Source organism: Lissotriton helveticus, chromosome 2_2 (genome assembly GCF_964261635.1).
Source record: "Lissotriton helveticus chromosome 2_2, aLisHel1.1, whole genome shotgun sequence".
Classification (NCBI taxonomy): domain Eukaryota; kingdom Metazoa; phylum Chordata; class Amphibia; order Caudata; family Salamandridae; genus Lissotriton; species Lissotriton helveticus.
Window position 1 is genome coordinate 167,949,074 of NC_136060.1, and position 20,787 is coordinate 167,969,860.

At 39.6% G+C, this 20,787-nt stretch overlaps 1 protein-coding gene across 6 annotated transcripts in view; it reads left to right on the top strand.

The window, feature by feature from the left end:
* Positions 1-20,787, top strand: part of ATP8A1 (ATPase phospholipid transporting 8A1) — a 1,103,292-nt gene that overhangs the window by 621,446 nt on the left and 461,059 nt on the right. For all 6 annotated transcript variants that reach the window (XM_078678248.1, XM_078678246.1, XM_078678250.1 and 3 more), the window contains 2 exons: positions 3,901-4,073; positions 18,167-18,350. In XM_078678248.1, the coding sequence (XP_078534374.1) occupies positions 3,901-4,073; positions 18,167-18,350 (357 nt within the window). The remainder of the gene's footprint in view (positions 1-3,900; positions 4,074-18,166; positions 18,351-20,787) is intronic.

Genomic DNA, 20,787 nt, shown 5'->3' on the forward strand with positions numbered 1-20,787 from the left:
ACCAAGAGTCGTCCCACGCTGAGGGATTGGGCCCGAGGATGAGGACCTCCGTCTTGTCCGTGTTCAGTTTGAGTCGGCTTGCCTCCATCCACTCGGCGACGGCCTTCATGCCCTGGTGTAGGTTGGATTTGGCGGTGAGGGGGTCTTTGGTGAGGGAGAGGATCAGTTGGGTGTCGTCGGCGTAGGAGATTATCTTGAGGTCGTGTAGTCTGGCGATGCGAGCGATTGGGGCCATGTAGACGTTGAACAGAGTCGGGCTGAGTGAGGATCCCTGGGGGACGCCGCAGATGGTAGTGGTTGTTGCGGAGTGGAACGGGGGGAGTCGTACTCTCTGGGTTCTGTCGGTGAGGAAGGAGGTGGTCCAGTCCAGGGCCTTGTCTCGGATCCCTGCATCGTAGAGGCGTGTGCGCAGTGCGTGGTGACAGATGGTGTCGAAGGCGGCAGAGAGGTCCAGGAGGATGAGGGCCGCTGTCTCGCCGTTGTCGAGTAGGATTCTGATGTCATCTGTGGCGGCGATGAGGGCGGTCTCGGTGCTGTAGTTGCTGCGGAAGCCTGACTGGAAGGGGTCCAGGATGCTGTTGTCTTCTAGGTAGTGGGTGATTTGGGTGTTGACGATCTTTTCTATGACTTTCGCAGGGAGCGGAAGCAGGGAGATGGGCCGGAAGTTCTTGAGGTCGCTCGGGTCAGTCTTGGGTTTCTTCAGGAGGGCGTTGATCTCGGCGTGTTTCCAGCTCTTCGGGAAGGTAGCGGTCTCGAAGGAGAGGTTGATGATGTTACGCAGGTGGGGTGCGATGATGCTGACGGCTCTGTTGGCGATGTGGTGGGGAAGCGGGTCAGACGGGGAGCCTGAGTGGATGGTGCTCATGGTCCTAGTTATGTCTTCGGGATACAGGATGCATTGTAATGAGATTATATCTGTTGTCCCTGAAAGCATGTGATCTGCTTCATGAAATATAGTTTGGAATGTATTATTATTGCTTACTTCTATGGTTTACTGTGCATTGTTCTAATAAATATTTAAAACCAAAAAACATGTTTTTCTTAGATTTTAGATTCAAAAAAATGGAGGGTCCCCTGTTTTGTTTTCAGGGTAGGGGAAATACAAACATACAAAAAAGCAAATCCCTGTTAAAATAGTCGCAGGCTAGTAAAAAACGCTAGTACTGAAATGATTAAAAATTTGTACACAATTTATTAGGAAACCTCCCAACTGGGTTACAATCTAAAATTTTTGCAGCAGCATATACAGAAATAAAAAACCATTGAAAAATTGGCAACCTTATAAAATTTATACAGTCAAAGTATTGTAAACAAGTCGACGCGGCGTTTCGGTGTTATTGGTCTTGACACCTTCTTCAGGACACAAACATTTGACTTCTTTATCTATAAACAGATAACAAGATTTAACATCATGGTCTATTATCATTACGTTTTCTACATGCCCTGTCTATTGTTTATATATATAACATCGATTGTCTAATCTTCTCATATTTATTATGCTCCCCCTTTGTCAGCCTCTCAGTTAGTTACAATCCAGTTAGTCAAAACATACAGGGTTTCAAATGTGAATTTAGCCCTGTGAGTGGTGGCTAAATTCACATTTGCTGCTGCAAAAATTTTAGATTGTAACCCAGTTGGGAGGTTTCCTAATAAATTGTGTACAAATTTTTAATCATTTCAGTACTAGCGTTTTTTACTTTATATGTTGTGTGAATTTGATTAGTTTAATCCCTGTATTATTGTCTATTGTGTCCAGTGGACAATGTGCTGAGTATCAGATTAGCCCTACACCCCTGTTCAGCTCTCCTACAGCAATCCTAGCCTGCGACTATTTTAACAGGGATTTGCTTTTTTGTATGTTTCTTAGATTTTATACATAGAGATAGATCATCAGCAGTACTAGCATTATAATCCAAATAATTTTTACTGAATTTAAGTACAGCCTGCATCAAACGGTGCACCTTAAATAATAGAAGATTTCAAGAAAAAGTGCAAAAGAGACCAATCCCAATTGCAGCGACTGCTGTGTAGCCCTAGTTAACCATTTACTAGGAGTGGAACTTCCAGAGTTACATAAAAACTCAGTGAGATTCTGCTGTTCCGCCAATAGGCAGAAAATATGCATGTCGTGCTGCAATCTAGCACCAGTAGTGTGAGCAGCGCAGAAAAATCAGTGTGAACGGCACCATGCTGTCCACAAGATTGTGAGGCTATTTGAGTTGATTTTGCTGCTGCTCAAGTAGAAAATCTACTTGAGTGCCAGCAAATCTCCTTGAGAAGCATCCCTCTGAACGCAACCACCCGTGTTAGTAAATCTTGCTTGGGATGCCAAATCTCGCTCACCAGCTCGCATTTATGGAGCCTTGTGGGAAAACAATTCTGCCATGCAGCAATTGATGATATTCACCCACTCTTTGTTACAAGAGTAACGCGGAGTCTGAAAAATTCCACAAATTCCGCGGGCAGACTCCTGCCATTTACATTCTGTTACTTAAGAGATGCACAATACAGTTAACAGTGTCAAGTACTGGTGGAGACAGCAAGAAGAAAGATTTAGTTTGAATTCACATTGAGGTATAGTGAATTAATCGAGTAGACTATTTAATCATCCAGTTTATATGAATAGTTCACAAAGGTATTCAAAGTCACAGATTGTTATGTAATGCTATATTTGTGTTCATTGGTTGTACAGTTACTAGAGCATCTATTTTTTTCATTTAAACAAATATGTGTATATTGTTTCAAACAAAGCCAGGGTATGTCCACATTATGTATTATTGCCGCTATACTTTTTAATAGTCCCATATAGTGCCTCTAGGTGTTTAGGTGTCACTGTTGTAAGTTATCTTTTTTTCAGGCAAATATTGTTTATATCTATCATATGCTGTTTTTTGTGCTGGGTATTGGAGCCTTCAAGAATTCAGGTCAAATTAGTCTTGTGAAACCGAGAGAGTAAGAACCTGGTTTGTTAATATGCCCACACTTACAGCACTTTAAGCTTTTGTAGGCAAAGGGGATAAAAGAAAGGAACATTTATCAACTCTAACCTCCCATGTGTATGGGTAGGTTACCTAAAACTCCCTCAGCTCATTTTTGCAACTATGTGCCTCATACATTTCCTATTTTATTAACAAGTCGGAACAGATGTGCTGTTAAAAGGCAGATTTCTCCCGAACAAGACCTTTCAACATATCTCACAACTTTATAGTATTTAGAAAAATTGGGCCACAACTGCTTTGTAAAACAAATGTATTAGTATGTTCTCCAAAACATATGCTATTTGTTTCCTCTCAAAATGCGCCCTATTACAGGCAATTTGGATGTTGCGTGATTACATTTTTATATTTTAATTGCATGAAGTTGTTAATTATTTTATTCATCAGGTACTAAAACATGTTTTATAAACCCTCCTTTAAGTGTATTTCTGCAAGTGAGCAGTGCAATGTTTGTGACATCATGAAAGTAGTAACTCTAAAACCTTTAGCAATAAGCCTACCAAAAATGCATAAAGTAACCCTTTCTTTGATGAATCGGCTTCATTGTGACTTATTACTATCTTCATGATACTCTTAGAGAAACCTCTAGATTCTAGTCATCCTAGTATGTGAGAAAGACACCTTTGTTATTAATCATTATAGTTGTAGATTTTGAAAGCTGATATTGGCTTTGGAATTTATTCTAGTGCTATCAATGTAGCAATGTGATTTTTATATGTGGAAATTAAGTGAATTATGTATGGTACTGTTATTCAGCTATTTGACATCAACCTTTTTGCTGCATTTACTTTAATTTTTTTAAATTGACCTTTGAGTCATTTTAAATCGATGGATAACATTCAGTTGATGCTCTGTCTACTTATGAAAAGTAATGACGGTGTGTTTTCTTATCCATGTCTTTCAGGCCACACGGGAGATTCTCAGTCATCACTGTGTTACACTAGGTGATGCTTTGAGGAAAGAAAATGACTTTGCTCTTATAATTGATGGCAAATCACTCAAGTATGCATTGACGTTTGGTGTAAGACAATATTTCCTGGATCTGGCCTTGTCATGCAAAGCAGTTATTTGTTGCAGGTAAGCCGATCTGTTAGAAGATGTTCAGATTGACATCTCTGACACTGTCTTTATTGCAACTCTTTTTTTGTGCCACAATAAATTCACAATCTAATTGGCCCATATGTTCCTCTTGTTTATGTACCACCAAATACCTTTTATATCCTTACTAATGTAAATATTAGCACAGCAATTGACTACTCCTCTGCTTTGCTACCTCAGTTTGTTTCACAGTGCACACGCTTATCATTCTTAAGCACTTCAGATGTAATTGGCTCATGATTGTGCAGACCTCTCTTTGCAATAGTGCACCTGTTTCAGATTTTCTCATTATAACCAAACATATCAATTTCAATAATAGAAGTATTTACATTTGTTTTGTGTTGTAATTACTTTACAATGCTAAATAAATCCAGTGTACAAAGTATATTGAATGACAAGTTTTTCAGTATTGATGCACTACTTTTTAAAATGAACTTCCTGTTGGCTAAACCTGTATAGCAATCATGACAGTTTTCACAAATCGTTATGGGTTGATGGTGAAGTCTTTAATGGTCAAATTGGGGTCTTGCATGAGCAAAACAGCCATGACAGGAAGTGTGAAAAGGTAGAACTCTCGACACTACACTACAATGAAATATTCCTGTCCTCTGCACCTGCACCAAGGATGATGCCAATTTAGTGCAAGCCATGTAGGTTTGGCAGTTATAAATGTTGGTCATCTCCAAAGGAAAGTATCCTTGCACTGTAGTGGCTCCATATATTAAAGGAAGCCTCATCCGGTTTGATGTATTTCCTGCATTTCGAACTTAAACCTGTTATTTTCGTAAGTGATTTAATTGTTATTAATATTTCATCAATTGTATCTACTCGTGACAAATTCTCTTTCAGCCGTAAGATAGACATCAAGTTGTACTTCATTCATTATTGAATACAAAACCAGCATGACTGTAATAAGCTTAGTTTCTACTTTCTACTCTTTAATTATGACTAGCAAAGTACAACAGTTCGAGAAAGTACACTGTATATCAATCTGTAAATGTTAGTTGAGGGGCTGTCATCTCTAAACAGTTATTCCTATAATGGCTGAATTCTGATTGTACTTCAGCCAAAAAAAACACCAGGTAGAGAAAAGCATACAAAAATCTTATGCATTTTTTATTAAGCTCAAGATTTAAAATCACTTAAATGAACCAGATTCCATTGACCTCTTCTGGACGTTACTCCCTGGAAGTGACACACCAACCCACTACCACTAGAAATGTGTGTTTTTTTCTTTTTAAGATGTGTATTTTTGCAGGAAAATAACATGAAGGAGGATATTGGTCAGACAATTTTAAGTAGGCCCTCCAGGAGGAAATTGCAGACACTACATGCACACAAGAATTGACTGACTTTCAAACTGACATTTTCAAATTGCATATACATTGTAGTTATAAACTTTTATTTGTATGTATTGATCAAATATCATCAGCAATGTATTTTATTTTACGATGTGGACTCAGTTTATCTTTAAAAAATAGGTAAATGGGAAAAAAATTCAACCTTCCATCCTAGATTTCCCTAAAGTAGATCCATCAACCAACTCTGAAAATACTATGATATGCAGCAACCTGGTATTAGAAAGGAATTGAAGCTATTGTATGAATAAAGCTAGTCAGAAAATGTATACAACATATACAAATTCACCTCCAGTGCAGTGGAAAGCGGAAGTCAAAAGTGAAAGACTGCAATTTTGATACCATGATTTATAACACAGGATCATATTAGCATTGAACTGCAATAAGATATCTAAAAACACTGGAAGAGCAAGTCTTTGTTGGCTAATAGAGTAGATAAAAATTATTCCTGGCAATTAATTAAAGAGCAATTAGGAGAAATCACAATGCATGGTAATGTGTAACCCAAGTCCTAGCAGATGCAGAATATTAACTCTGGCTCATTATCAGGAAGGTTTCTTCAGCTTTCACGTGCATGAAGATATATTGAGTTCCTCTAACTGAATGCAACAGAGGTGCATCAATTTTCAGTTGGATTAGTTCCTTTTTAATCTTCTCCCTCTACACTGCGTGTTTTGCCAGTAGTCAGGAAAAAAAGGATCTTCTCCCTGGCTGAAGATGCAATCCTCCATTTACTATCCTCTTACAGAATGAGCTCCCACTCTTTCTGGCTATCAAGCCCAGCAATAACAGTACTCCTGGTTTCCACAGCTCCCTCTTAGTCTGTTGTTGGAACTCTGTTTGTTTTACAAACTGTTATTCCAGCATACAAATCACTTGGCAGAATCTCCTTCTAAAGGAAACACTGGATCATCATCACCTGGAGTGAATCTGCCTAAAGTTGTTGGAGTTTCCTGCGATAGATAAATGTTTGTGGCCCTCAGGGAATCCTCCCCAAAAATGTTTTTACTTTCGAAAGGCTTGTGCAGGAAGAGTGTTAAAAATGTTTAAGAATATTCAGATGAGAAGCACATCATTATTTCTCCCTCTGGCAATTGTGGGTGTGTTGCAGTTATGAAGACATTTGCTGATCTATTAGACAGAGTAAAAAAAGTATGACACAGGCTGATGCATATTACTTAATGTTTCCTGCTATGACATTAAAACAAACCTCAGATGGCAACCTTATTGAGCACGATGAATTTGTTTTCATCACCACCAAATTTAGCACAATTTACATGTTTTATTTACTGTCACATATTGAATCCTTCTGTCTGTTACTGAACAAACCAGATTGCCAAAAACTGTCCTGAGTGCTGATATTTAGTCTGTTTTCTAAACAAAAGTGTGGGTAACTGCACTTTTCTTCTTAATTAAATGTAGAAATGTGGACCGGCACGCTCACCCCTTTGTGAAGTACAGAAGGTGTGATTCTGGCCAGCTGAGCTGAAGCCCTTAAAGGATACTGCCTATTCTCTATAATCTTTTGTATTTCTTTATTTGGCTGGGTGTACATGTCCACTCAGCTTTTTAGTCAGAACCTCACATTGATAGGTAAGGTACCACCCCAACATCATCTGTTCAAGTGAAGGAGGGCCTTGAACTGCAAGCATTGCAAAGTGTTTCCCTACCCCAGTTGAGATTAGTTAGGGTCATGAGATATTTTGCATCCACCCATTAACCCATCCAGTTCTAATCTGTACTTGTTAATGAGTGTTGGTTGTCCCTGGGTGCTTTTATTAAGGTTGACTGAACAGCACTTCCTGTGCTTATCATTACTTTCATAGTGATCCGTTAGCCTGTACCGGTGCTGAAAGTATCAAAATCATGTGGAAGAGTTTATTCTCCTCTCCTTCCATTCGGTCTTTAATATTTTAGGGACAATTGAGAATAATATGACTCAATTCCCTACCATTGAGAGATCCACTGATTGGAGGAAGTGGTGTTCACATCATTCTCTGGGAGCAAGGCCTCCCCTAATAATTCCTTTGGGTATTCCTATAGTCCGTTTTCTTCCTGAGGTCACCCTCTTGGATGTAGGGTGTAAACAATATGGCACTTGAGTTTTTCAAAAAGTATACAAAACGAGGGGGACCTGGGGCACAAGGAGGTCCAGCATACGCCCCCCAAGAGCTAAACTGTGAAAAGAGAGGTATGCAGTTCCTATGGAAAAGAGGTGTGGGAGATCTTACCAGGTAAACACTAGAGGGGAGTACTCCTTATAGGAACAAGGGCCCTTACACACATGTGGGGTGTCATGCTTTATCTTCGGGCAGCCCTTCGTTGGGCCGGAGCAGCAATGCCCAGCGCGTCCTGCGGGGGGAGCGTCTTTGCCAGAGTTATGTTATGTTATGTTATTTTATTTTGTATAGCGCACAGATGCCGCAGCCAAGAGGCGTCCCGGCGCTTTTGGAGATGGAACACACAACACAACAGAGAGGACCAGGTAACACTGAAGCTAAACAGAGGAGAATAAATGAGTTTTTAATTGTTTCCTGAACTGAAACAGATCAGGGATGGAACGAAGTGAGGCAGGCAAAGAGTTCCATAATGTAGCCGCCATCACCGAAAAGGAACGGCCGCCCATTCTGGACTTTTTAAAGCGAGGAATAATGGCCAAATTTGACCCTGCAGACCGAAGGGCTCTTGAGGGGACATAATGGAGAATGGTCTGGGTGAGAATAGGAGGGGAGGCCAAGTTAAGAATTTTGAAAGTAAGGCACAAAGCCTTGAACTTGATTCTTTGGCCTACTGGGAGCCAGTGGAGGTCGTGGATAGTGCTGCGAGCAGAAACAAATTTAGGGAGGCCGACCAGCATCCTGGCCGCCGCATTTTGTATCTGCTGAAGACGAGCTAGCTCTGCTTGATTAACACCCAAAAACAGGGAGCTGGCATAGTCCAATCTGGTCAATACCATAGCTTGGACTATGATCTGCCTGGTGTCCGCGTCAAAAAATTTAACAATAGGCCGTAGGCACTGTAAAGCGCCAAAACAAGTTCCCGCGACATGTTTGATGTGAGGAATAAATGACAATTGATCATCAAGCCATACGCCCAAATTTCTGACTTCAGTTACAGGAGTGGGAGCAGGACCCAATTCAGGAGGCCACCATTGGTCTCCCCATAGCTCACTGTCCCTACCGAAGAGAATGACCTCCGTCTTGGTGGCATTAAGTTGTAAGCGATTATTCGCCATCCAGCCGGCGACAGCTTTAAGGGCTGCCTGAAAGGTGGAGGCGCTCATATTGGAGTCGCCATTGAGTGACACAACCAACTGTGTGTCATCGGCGTAAGACACTATTGTAAGACCAAAACTGGCAACTACCTGCGCCAGCGGAGCAACATACAAATTAAAAAGGGTGGGGCTGAGAGCCGAACCCTGTGGAACTCCCTGCGGAATGGGGCGAGGGGCAGAGATATAGGGAGGTGTAGAAACTTTAAAGGTTCGATCCGTCAGAAATGATCGAAACCAATCAAGTGCTTGTTCCTCAACTCCTGCCTCTGCAAGGCGGTGTAACAGGATCTGGTGGGAGACCGTGTCGAAAGCGGCACTTAGATCCAATAGGATCAGTGCCGCCGTCTGACCTTGGTCTAGTATTTTCCTGATATGTTCCACCACCGCCAAGAGGGCGGTCTCGGTACTATGACCGGCTCGAAACCCATTTTGGGAGTTGTCCAGTATATTTGCTTCTTGCAGGTGGAGGGTTAGAATCCTATTGGCATGAGCTTCGGCTATTTTAGCCATCCAAGGAAGGAGGGAGATAGGTCGGTAATGCTCTGATTTGGAAGGGTCGAGAGAAGTTTTTTTTAGAATTGGTATAATGGTGGCCTGCTTCCAAGCAGTAGGAACACTACCAGTTCTGAAAGAAAGATCAATTAAGCTCTGCATCGCCGGGTAACAGCAATCGGCGAAATCGCGGAATTGCATAGGTCTCATAGGGTCATCCGGAGAGCCAGATTTAACTTTGATCGTCAGATTTAGGAACTCCTCTTGGGTAGGACCTGTAATGGCTAATAGGGATTTGGAGACCATAGGGGCACTATTAATTTCCCTGACAAAAGGCAGAGCAAACGACCTATATATGGCCTCCACTTTTTCAACGAAGAACGATGCCAGATCTTCGCAGTGTGTCAGGGAGGCAGTGAACGTGGAGGCAGTTCTTTTATTGGTGAGGTCTTTGCACACCCTAAAAATGGTCTTGGTAGGGTTAGTGCTGTTTTTTATTTCCTGTGAGTAGAAAGCAGCCCTGGCAGAACATATGGCCCTATGATACGTTCTGGTGCAGGATCTATAGGCTGCTTTAAGATCGGTATCATAGTTTCTGCGCCAGGCACGTTCAGCTTTTTTACAAGATGATTTCAATACCCTAAGGGAATCATCATACCAGGGACTGGGGGAGCCCGATTTAGCCTTGCTCCACCTAGCTGGTATAAGGGTATCCAGAGACTGCTCAAGCCACTTGCAAAAGTCGTCATAACCACGGGAGACTTCCTCAGGAGGTTGGGGATGATGCTGCAACAAGAGATGATGAAAGTGCTCTAGGTTCAAGTTTCTCCAAGGACGCTTAAGAGTCTTAGGCAGGTTGTTATTGGCTGGAGGGATGTTGATAGTAATGCGCGTTTCGATCAGATAGTGATCAGTCCAGGCCATAGGCTTTGGCTGGAGCACTTCAATATTAGAGGAGATGTTCGTCAAAAAAGGATCCAGCAGGTGTCCACCGATATGGGTCGGGAACTCAACCAGTTGGACTAATTGAAATGCCTCGAGATCAGAAAGCAAGCTTTGGACTGAGTTAGAAAGTGGAGCATCCATATGAAGATTAAGGTCACCAATGACCGTAAAATTATTGGTTTTCAAAACTAAAGAGGAGACCACATCTGGAAGACTGACACGAAACGCTCCATCAGGACCAGGAGGCCTATAGATTAAGAGTCCCGCAAAGGTGAAATGGGGACTTACAGTGATGTTGAAGTGCGCACTCTCGCATCCAGCTATAGTGGTGGGAGACCAGACACACGAATAGCGAGTTTTTACCGCGACTGCGATACCTCCGCCTCTACCAATACTATGGGATGAGTGCATGGTATAGCCTACTGGGAGGGCTAAGTTAATCACAGCCATCGAATTGTCGTGGAGTTCTTTTCTTTTTGCCAATGATAAGTATGGGCTTGTGATGAGTGTAGGGACTGTAGAGGGTGAGTAGAGTGTAGGAAAGTATAATCTAAAAATAACCATAAGTGCCCATTAAATCTATTTTAATTGGCGGGTTCATGTGTCATAATAAAAACCTTCAATGTCGCAGGAAATGGATATAATGGTCCTTTCTGTCGTGTGCTAATTAAGGATGTGGGTCTGCATGTCTCATGCCTTTTAATGTCTGAGTGATCGTGGCATTTCTTCAGGACCAGCAAACCCTTATCTACTCACTGAGGGGTGATGAATGCAAGTGTGTGACACCATACCCTCACAACATCACACCAAGAGGTAACAACCTGTAGACGTCACCCTCTTGGATGTAGGCTGTAAACATTATGGCACTTGAGTTTTTCGAAAAGTAGTGACAATATTTAAATTTTCTTAATCCTTACCTTCCAAGTGCTTCCACCTTATCCACTAAAGTATGCCCATTGTAATACTGCTTGCTTTGCTTCCTGCTCAAAGTAAACAAAAAAATCCTCCTTCTTGATATTCAGGAAATTTAAATTTATTGATATCAAGCTTGTTTATGGGCAAGTTGAAAGCTGCTATATATTTCTCCAATTATTCATTCTGTAGGATTTGTGCTGATTCATAGAATTTCACCAGCAACTTTTGGTCAACAGCAGTATGCTCCTGTAAAGGCAGTGTGATCGTGTGTCAAACTGAGAGTTCTTCCATAGTGGGGTACAGGACAGATATGTTGCCCATCTAATAACACATCTGACACCACGTTTAAAACAGCAACTTTTTATTGTCTTTACAAAGAACGTATTCCAATGTCAACTACGTGCTCCAATCCAGAACCTTATTCAGCATCCCATTAGGAGTCATCAGTAACCCCGTCCACCTTACTTGACAGTGTTCACAGGTCAATTCATTGGCTACGTGGCTATAAGCTTTAAGTTCATCTTTTAAGTGCTCACACCAGGCCACTTCTTTATCATGCAGTCTTCGACTTTATCAAGAACTTCGTCCTCATCAATGCTTTTCCTCTACTCTTCTTTTTACATGACACCACCCTACATCACATCAATTTGTCTCCCCTCACTCAACATCTCCTCCATTTCCTCCCCATGCTATCTTTGTGCTCATCCTCATTTAATGGTAATCAAGTGCCTTTTAACGTTTTCTTTTACCCGCTTGGCCTTAGATGTGTTCCTGACCTCCCCTTATCCAATGCAATGCCCTGAAATTGATATTTCCCTTATTTATAAGTTTATAAGTTTGAATGCTCAATTCCTCGAGTTATCGCCAATACAGATTCTAGATCAAGATCCCTCGTCGATATCAAACTCTCTTGGACATTTTTACCATTAAGAAAGAAAAGAAAATGAGAGCGACCCTTTCTTCACCAAAGGAATAGGGTTCTCCTTTTATTTTTATTTTTTTCCTCATCTCACCATTTAGCGTCTGCAATTTGTAACACGAAGCCGTCCTTCCAAACTAGGTGCCCCACGGCTACTGCATTCGCTTTAGACCTGGCCAGGCCAGCTCCTTTGTTCGAAACTTGGTGTGATCATAGGCCTCTGGGGCAATTGACCATTCTCATCTCTCTTCCCCAGAATAGAAAGTCCAGCCAGATATTCGTACTATGCTCATTTAAAGACCCCTGATCCAAGCGTGCCATAGCAAATGCAGCTTTTAACCACTCCTCACACGAAGGGGGCCTCAGATCTTTCCATAGCTTACAAATTTCCCTTCGGGCAATAAGAATTAAGTATAGCAGTAAACCTCTTTGTGGTGATTGTAAAAGATCAAAAGAATCACTATCAATGCCAAGGATTACTTGGTGGGATTAACTATCAACTTAACTTTAAAAATGCCACATAAAACGTGCTCCACATTCTTCCAGAAGATACTTATTTTGGGACACTATATATGGATGTGGTCTGCTTTAAAGAGATCACATGTTGGGCATTTAGGGGATCATAGTGGGGCATATTTAGCTATCTTCGCTGGAATGTAGTACTGTCTGTTGATGACAAAAAAGTGATTCTTTTTTAGACATGCCGGCTTGACAAACTTGTATAATAATTTCATTGATAAGTCAAATAGATCTTCAGAGATCGGGACAATGGGAGACTGATTCCAGAATACATACTGCGGAGGATAGTCCACATCGTCAGCCTCCAGGAGCTTCTTGTACCATATTGCGACTTCCTTCCTCTAAGAGTGAGGATCTTGCAAGAGAAGCTCAGTTTCCCAATCGCCGCTAATGGACTCCTTTTCCGCTGAAAACCAGGAGACCAATTGTAAAGATTTGAACTTGGTGAAACCGCTTCCGATTTTAGATCTTAACACTTCCCAAGGGTGGACACCTTCTGATGAAATGAGTTCCGACCATATAGAGATACCAGCCCTCTTTATTGGTGTCGTAAGGCTATCTTTCAAACAGGCTCGGGTCCCGGGGGAGTCCCAAATCGGGCAAAGTCGGAGAAATAACCAATTCCCCATCTACATCTGACCTTATACCACAGACTGAGAGCAGCCCTTAGGGCTTTCAGGCATACCTTTTTAAGGTACCTTGGTGACCCAAATTTATAAAGGAAGCTGTCTCCCCCACCCTCCACAATGGCCATTTCTCCCAATAACCTGCCCCAATTTGTTTCCTCCGTTTTAGCAAGGAGCATCCGGACATTTTTAAATTGGAAAGCAACAGAGTACCAAGCAATATCTGGAAGAGCTAGACCCCTTTCAGAAGTTTACGTCTCAACTTCTTCCATGACAGTCTAGCACTCTTATTTGCCCAAATAAAACTTCCAATCTTGCTTTGAATTTTGCCAATATCCTTACTAGGAAAGTTAAGGGGGATAGCATTAAACAAATAAGTCAGCTTAGGAAGGATGACGATTTTAACTAAGTTGACCCTATCAAAGATGGTCAAGGAGAGATTTTTCCATCTAGAAAATAAACGATCCACTTCTTTGAAGTGTTTTTTTAGATTGATCTATGGAATTGTGTCTAAGTCGTTGACTATGGTAATTCCCAGGTATTTGAACTCTTTACTTATTCAGCCCTCCCAGTGATTGATATTCCAACACATCACCTCAGTTTTGGATGTATTGGCTTGATATCCCGAGTGTGAGACAAATTCTTCCAATAGGGTTGCAACCCTTGGTATTACCTAAGACAGGTCATTAGTATACAAAAGCAAATCATCTGCATAGAGCGCCAATATTGGTTGGACCTGAAAGGAGTAATCTGTTCGTCTAATCTAATTGCTTGGGCTTGGGGCTCCATATATAGATTAAATAACAGGGGCGAGATGGGACAGCCCTGTCTTGTTCCCCTTTGAATGTTAAAACTTGCTGTTAACATACCATTTAACAGGATTACTGCAGAAGCCCCTTGGTAGCAGTTAACCAGAGTCTAAATGAAGACATGCCCAAAGCCCATCCTCCTCAGGACCTCCCAGAGGAATACCCAGCATACTCTGTCGAAAGCCTTGGCTGCATCAAGTGCCACTACAGCCAAGGGCTCCGAAAAGGAATAGGGTTCTGTATTCAACTAAGAAAATGCGTTCTAATTAGAACAGCTGGAACTGAGCGGACGTGACCAAGTGCTGAAAACTCAGGACGGACGCCTAACAAAAGTGTGGTATAATTCAATAACCACTGATGGGAAAACTAATAACATTGGTTGTAATAAAGGAAAGATACCCCATCTACTAGATGGCCCTGTAACAAGAAATCATTGAATTTCAGTGGTTCATCTACAATTGGGAAAAATAACTTTATAAAGAATCTTTGTACGATTAAAGAGATCCTCATATTTATAAACCAGGACTACCAGTAAAATCAGATGGGACAGCCGGGAAGGTGTATGATATTGATTTTGAAATATACACAATGAGAGTTAATATTATGGTCTTGATAAAGATGGTGTAAACCAGAACGATACCAACGAAATGTGTTGACGCTTAAGGTTCTTAATCTGTGACATGGGTTGGCACACAGATGAAATATCCTCAATCTATTGTGTCCTAACCCTAATTAAATACTGTCACGGATAGGTTGTGTTCATGACAAAGCGTATTGTCTTGTAGATACTCTCAATCACCTTATTTCTTCATCTTCATCTTTATTTGTAGTATCCTTGTGTTTTAAATGTATGTTTATGCAACAACTATGTGATTAAATTATCTATGAATACGTTTTTTAGCTAATGTCACAAACTGATGATCCTTTTTATATGTGTTGAAATATAAGACGCTAAAAGAAAATATATTTTTAAATAAAGTACTTTTTAGAATTATATATGTACATCTTCGTAGTGGCACACTATATCTAAAAGAGTATACTCTGCCTTGGTTCACTGACACTACATCGATGTAAAAAATATTGATTTAGAAAATATCCAATTTTATGTAGATATAAAATAATATATATTAAATATTAAATATAATTGTGACAAAATAAAATACATTTAATATACATTTTAATAAAATATAACAAATAAACTTAATTAAAAAACACACAAACATAATAATGTATACATATATATTTACTTTAAAACAATTAATAAACCATTATTTTAATTTATGTTAAAAGTTTAAAATATAAAAAATAACACTATATATTAATGATTTAAGATATAAAAAACAAAAATCTATAATAAATTAAAACATTAAACTATTAAAAAATATTTAAACTTAAATGTCACAATATAATCAGTGCAACAGTAGGGAAAGTGTTCGATAGAGGAGGGGTAAAAATTACTATTCCCACTCCATTGAGTACAACAGTAAGGAAAGTGCTGGGTAGCGGAGGGGTAAAAATTACTATTCCCATTCCAGTGAGTGCAACAGTAGGGAAAGTGTTGGATAGCAAATGGGTAAAGTTTACTATTCCCACTCCAGTGAGAGCAACAGTAGGGAAAGTGTTGGATAGCAAATGGGTAAAGTTTACTATTCCCACTCCAATGAGGGCAACAGTAGGGAAAGTGTTAGATAGCAGAGGGGTAAAAATGACTATTCCAACTCCAGTGAGTGCAACAATAGGGAAAGTGCTGGATAGCAAATGGGTCAAATTTACTATTCCCACTCCAGTGAGAGCAATAGTAGGGAAAGTGTTGGATAGCGGAGGGGCAAAAATTACTATTCCACTCCAAAGAATGCAACAGTAGAATAAGTGTTGGATAGCGGAGAGGTACAAATTACTATTCCCACTCCAATGAGTGCAACAGTAGAGAAAGTGTTGGATAGCGGAGGGGTGAAAATTACAATTCCAACTCCAGTGAGTGCAACATTAGGGAAAGTGATGGGTAGTGGAGAGACAAAAATTACTATCCACACTCAAACGGTTAATTTTTATTTTTATATATATATATATATATATATATTTTTTTTTTTAATCTAAAGAAATCATAAACATACAATATTTTACAAATGACAACTCAAATATATTAAATAAATAAAAAGAAAACATATTATAATATTAATAACAAAACAATAACCTACAAATAATATATTAAATAAAATAAATACATTTATAAAAAATAATTCTTTAAAAGTAGAAAATGTTTACAAACAAAAAAATGAATACATAAATATATGTATTTTATTTCCTACCCTATAACACACACCAATAACAAAACACTCCAACATTTTTAATTGAATGTACTTCCATAATTAACATAATTAATAATCAATTAAAAAATATTATTAATAAAAATAATGAATTAACATTAATTGACTAAACACACTTTAACACTATAATATACACAGCACGCACAAAAATTAAACTATAAAATAATACACCCGTATTTTTAAATTTATAATTATTACTATTAACAGCTAAAAACAAAGTATTTAAAATGTATATAATACCCACCCTTTAACAGTAAAAACAGCACACAAACAAATAAACAATTATCCAAAATAAATATCAAATAATTAACATTCATTAACAATTAATTAAATACAAATTACTTCCCCCCCTTTACTCCTATAAACACTACAGCTCACACCTATAATTAATTACACAATTACCATAATTAATTACCAATGAATGTGTAACTTGTAATACTGCCGGCGGTCTTTTTCCTTTCCCATTGCGGTGCCTGGAAAACAGGCACTGCAATGGGAACGGCAAAAAAGTTCCAGCATGGCATGGACGGTGACGTCCATGCTGTGCTGGAACTTTGTGGGAATACAGACAGTGGGCACATGTTGTGCCCTCCTGAATTAATCCCCATGGCAGGGGCTATGAGAGCCCTGTAGGGCCCCCTTTGTTCTTGCACCGCCAGCTATTTCATGGCGGGGCTGTGCCATGAAAAGACTGGCAGTGCAAAAACTTGTAATATGCTGAGTGGGACTGCGCCAGGCCCTGCTCAGCATATTGGGTTGTGGCGCAGCAGCGCCACCACCAGTGAACGACTGTTCGCTGGCGCTGCCGAAGTTCCACCTCTCGTACAACTTTGGAAGTCACAATTGGCACGTTGGTGGACCACCACTGCTGCACCACCGCGAGTCACACGGTCGCAAGACTGCCAGACTTGTGATCAGCCCCTAAGTTTTTCCACGTTGTGCACTAAAATGGCCATGGTAATCTATGTCCGAATTCCATACTGTACAGTCACAAGAATCCATAATGGTGCAGCGACACAGCAGGTCCTCTCAGTCCCCGGACCCCGAGACCAATTGCATCCACTGACTGTACGTCGCAAGTGACATGACAGAAGGCTCATAAATGATGAACCTGGGTATAATGTAGTAGAACAGGAGAAACCACCACCTATCCACCAAAAAGCAGCAACTGCTTCGGTTGGAACCCTGACATTAAGAGATCTACACACAGCTCAATTGCATCATAAACAGTAAGAACCACGGATGTGCATAAGGATTACTAAAAGGAACAACAGTATATCTGACAAACCCAAATAAACTCTTAAGTCAAACTGATTTATTCCAAGCAAAGTTTATAAAAACCATTGCATGGATGAATATACATAAGTTAAAGGTGACATATTGCAAAGCTATGACAAGCAGCATTTTAAATCAGTTAAAAATAGCTTTGCCAGTAATAGTCTTTATATAGTGCCTTCTAATTTCTTTTTCACATGCCATATGCTGGATCCGTTATTGTGTGCTTTTAAATATTCTCAAACATTTTTAATGGCCATTCTCATCTGTAAATGCTTATGAAAAAAATGGAGTAATTTTGTTTTCCTGGGTACTGGACACCTCCAAATGACCTGAGGGTGTAGAGAATTGGCTTCTCAGGGAATACAATTCTCCTTGTGAGCAAAAAAAAGTTACATGTGGAAATGTACAGTTCTACCTAATATAGTTACGAGTGAATGTTGCCTAGTAGGGGTGCTTCTGTAACCTGGACTGTCATAATTCTTTTAGACTGCTCCTGGTGATAATTATGAACCCACAGAAATTAAAAATTCTGCTGCATGTTATGGTTTTTTAAAATAACTTTGTGATGTGGCTACCAATCCTAAATCATAATTATTTCATTTTTATTCAGAGTGTCTCCACTTCAGAAGTCTGAAGTTGTGGAAATGGTGAAAAAACAAGTCAAAGTAATTACTTTGGCAATAGGTGACGGTGCAAATGATGTGAGTATGATACAAACAGCACATGTTGGTGTGGGCATAAGTGGAAATGAAGGACTACAGGCCGCTAATTCATCAGACTACTCAATTGCACAGGTATGTCTATTTATATTTCGAGAAACCTACAGCAAATATTTCTTAAATGAGAATGTGACACATTTTCATACATCAGTTCCACAGAGGTACATTTAATGATCATAGTGAAGTTCATCTTGCAAACATACTCCTTAATAAGAAATCACAGAATTACTGTTGTTTACCCATAAGTGTCACCTATGGAGTTAGAGTAACTTTTTTGAAAATGTCCCTCTGTTTTTGCAGATTTAAGAGAATCCTTTCTATGTATTGAATGCAGACAGCTTGAACTGTATATTATCAAAGGTTTATTGCCTATAGTAACAATAAAATAATGCTTAGAGCTAGCTTTCTTTGAGAAAAATCATTCCTTGATGGACACCCATACATGTACGTGTGGTGATTGGTGCACATTTTCGAATGGTTTTCCCAAAGAAAATATTTTTCAAGATGGCGCCCGTCAGTATGCATGCGTTGTGATGCACCAGCGGGCATTTTTTTATTTATGTTTGAGCCCTGGTAACACAGACAAGCGTTGACCAAGCTAGTAGCTCATCACTTGCACTTTCAAGGCGAGACACATTGGCTTTGTCAGTGCTTGTTTACAGTAGTCTTCGCTTTTAGTTTATAGGGAATTTCAGAAAGTCACACACTGGAATTGATATACTTTGTTTCTTTTTTGTGATTTATTTTCTGCTTTTTATTTTCCCCTTTTCCATAGAATTCAGATGCTTTAAAATCTAGCAAGGGAAGAGCATAGGACTCTAGGTTTCGTTATATCCCCAGAATGATTTCATGAAGTGTATTGTTTAAATTGTTAGTTGCATTATACATATATTATATATATTTTTTGCTGTAGATATTATAAGAAACTCAATTTATATAATTCATTCCCATGGTCCTCAGTATTAGAATTTTACCATTTTGGTATAATGGCTGTAATGATGATCAGTATTGCTAATATATTATTGGCATACTCATTCTTACCTTGAAGAGGCAGCTTTATGCTGCTTTGTCTGTTCTATTTTTGCATCTCTCTAGACACCTGTAGGTTTAACAAAGTCAGTTAACTTATAGTATCCAATTTCCTGATATATCTTTCCTGAGTCATAAGAATTTCTTTTCATTGTTCTGCTACCATCATGCTGCGCCATCATGGTCCTATCATGGTTCTGTGGTTCATAAAATGATTCAATTCTGTGACTTAAGGAGTTCACTTAATTTGAAGAGTGCTAAGGCTGTCGTAAACCTCTGTGCTTCTTCTTATTTCACTTATTCACTAAAACCAGAGAATTACAACCTGCCACACTTCTTTTCAACTAAACCATTTTCAACCACTGTAGACATGTAATATTGTGAGACTACTTTTGATATAAGGGGGTGGGGGGGTGGGGGGGGGGGGTTGGTATAGTTTACCTAACTCCATGCACTGATTTAACACATATTTGTGGAGGCTGCTTTACTAACACTGACTTTGTAAACTAAAGGATTTTTACCAAAGACCAGTCATTAATAGAGAGCAGTTTGTGCTGTTAGAGGACAGATCAATATTGCGACCTGTACTACGAATAGATTCGTCAGTATTGCACTGGACGTTCACAATTTCTATACAATACTAATCAAGTTTCACAACTGTGTTTTGTTAACTGTAATTGCCCTAGAACCTACTTCAACACAGTCCTACATACCTTACTTCCGTTCTTATTACGTAAATTGTCTGTTGCACTTTCAGAGCAATCTGCCTCAGCTGGCCTCATATAAATTTTCACACGCCATACATGATGGTGCTGCATGTAAAGCTTTTGTCTCTGTTGGTTCAGAAAGTTTATCCTGAGCCCAGGATAAACATCCAATTGGAATGTCCATTATTTCCATTTGTGGTCAGCTGTGCCTTACAGGCATTTAAGGATAAGCTTTCTTCCACCTAAAGAACATTTTCTCAATTGAACTTTTATAGTGAAGATGAGTAGCTCTGAAGAGTTGTTCCAAAGTACCAGGGAAGGTTATTCTTATGTGCATCTGAAAAAGCAGAACAGCACCCACACCCATCCTCATCGCTCATTTGTCATAGAGTACAGTGGAATGGAAGCTTTATCAAAACATTTAGCTTGTGCCCATCTCTTTATTATATTTACTTATATATTCTAGGTATTTAAGATAGTGCAGACTGACTAATAGTCAAAGAGATGTACAGCACTTTGTGTAGAACATTATTACAGTAGCAGCATCTCAGACATGTTGGTGCTTTACATAAGACAATATTATGTAAGTGCTGACAACCATATAGAAAAGACCAAGATATAATGGACAGAGTAGTTGAAAACATGGTGTTGAGGCAATTCTAGGCAGCACACATAAACATTGAAGTGCACATATTTCTAACAGCAACAAGAGAAATAGATTTTCCCCAAATCACACAATGTTTGGATGAAGTAATGAAACCAGGATTCGAATCCTG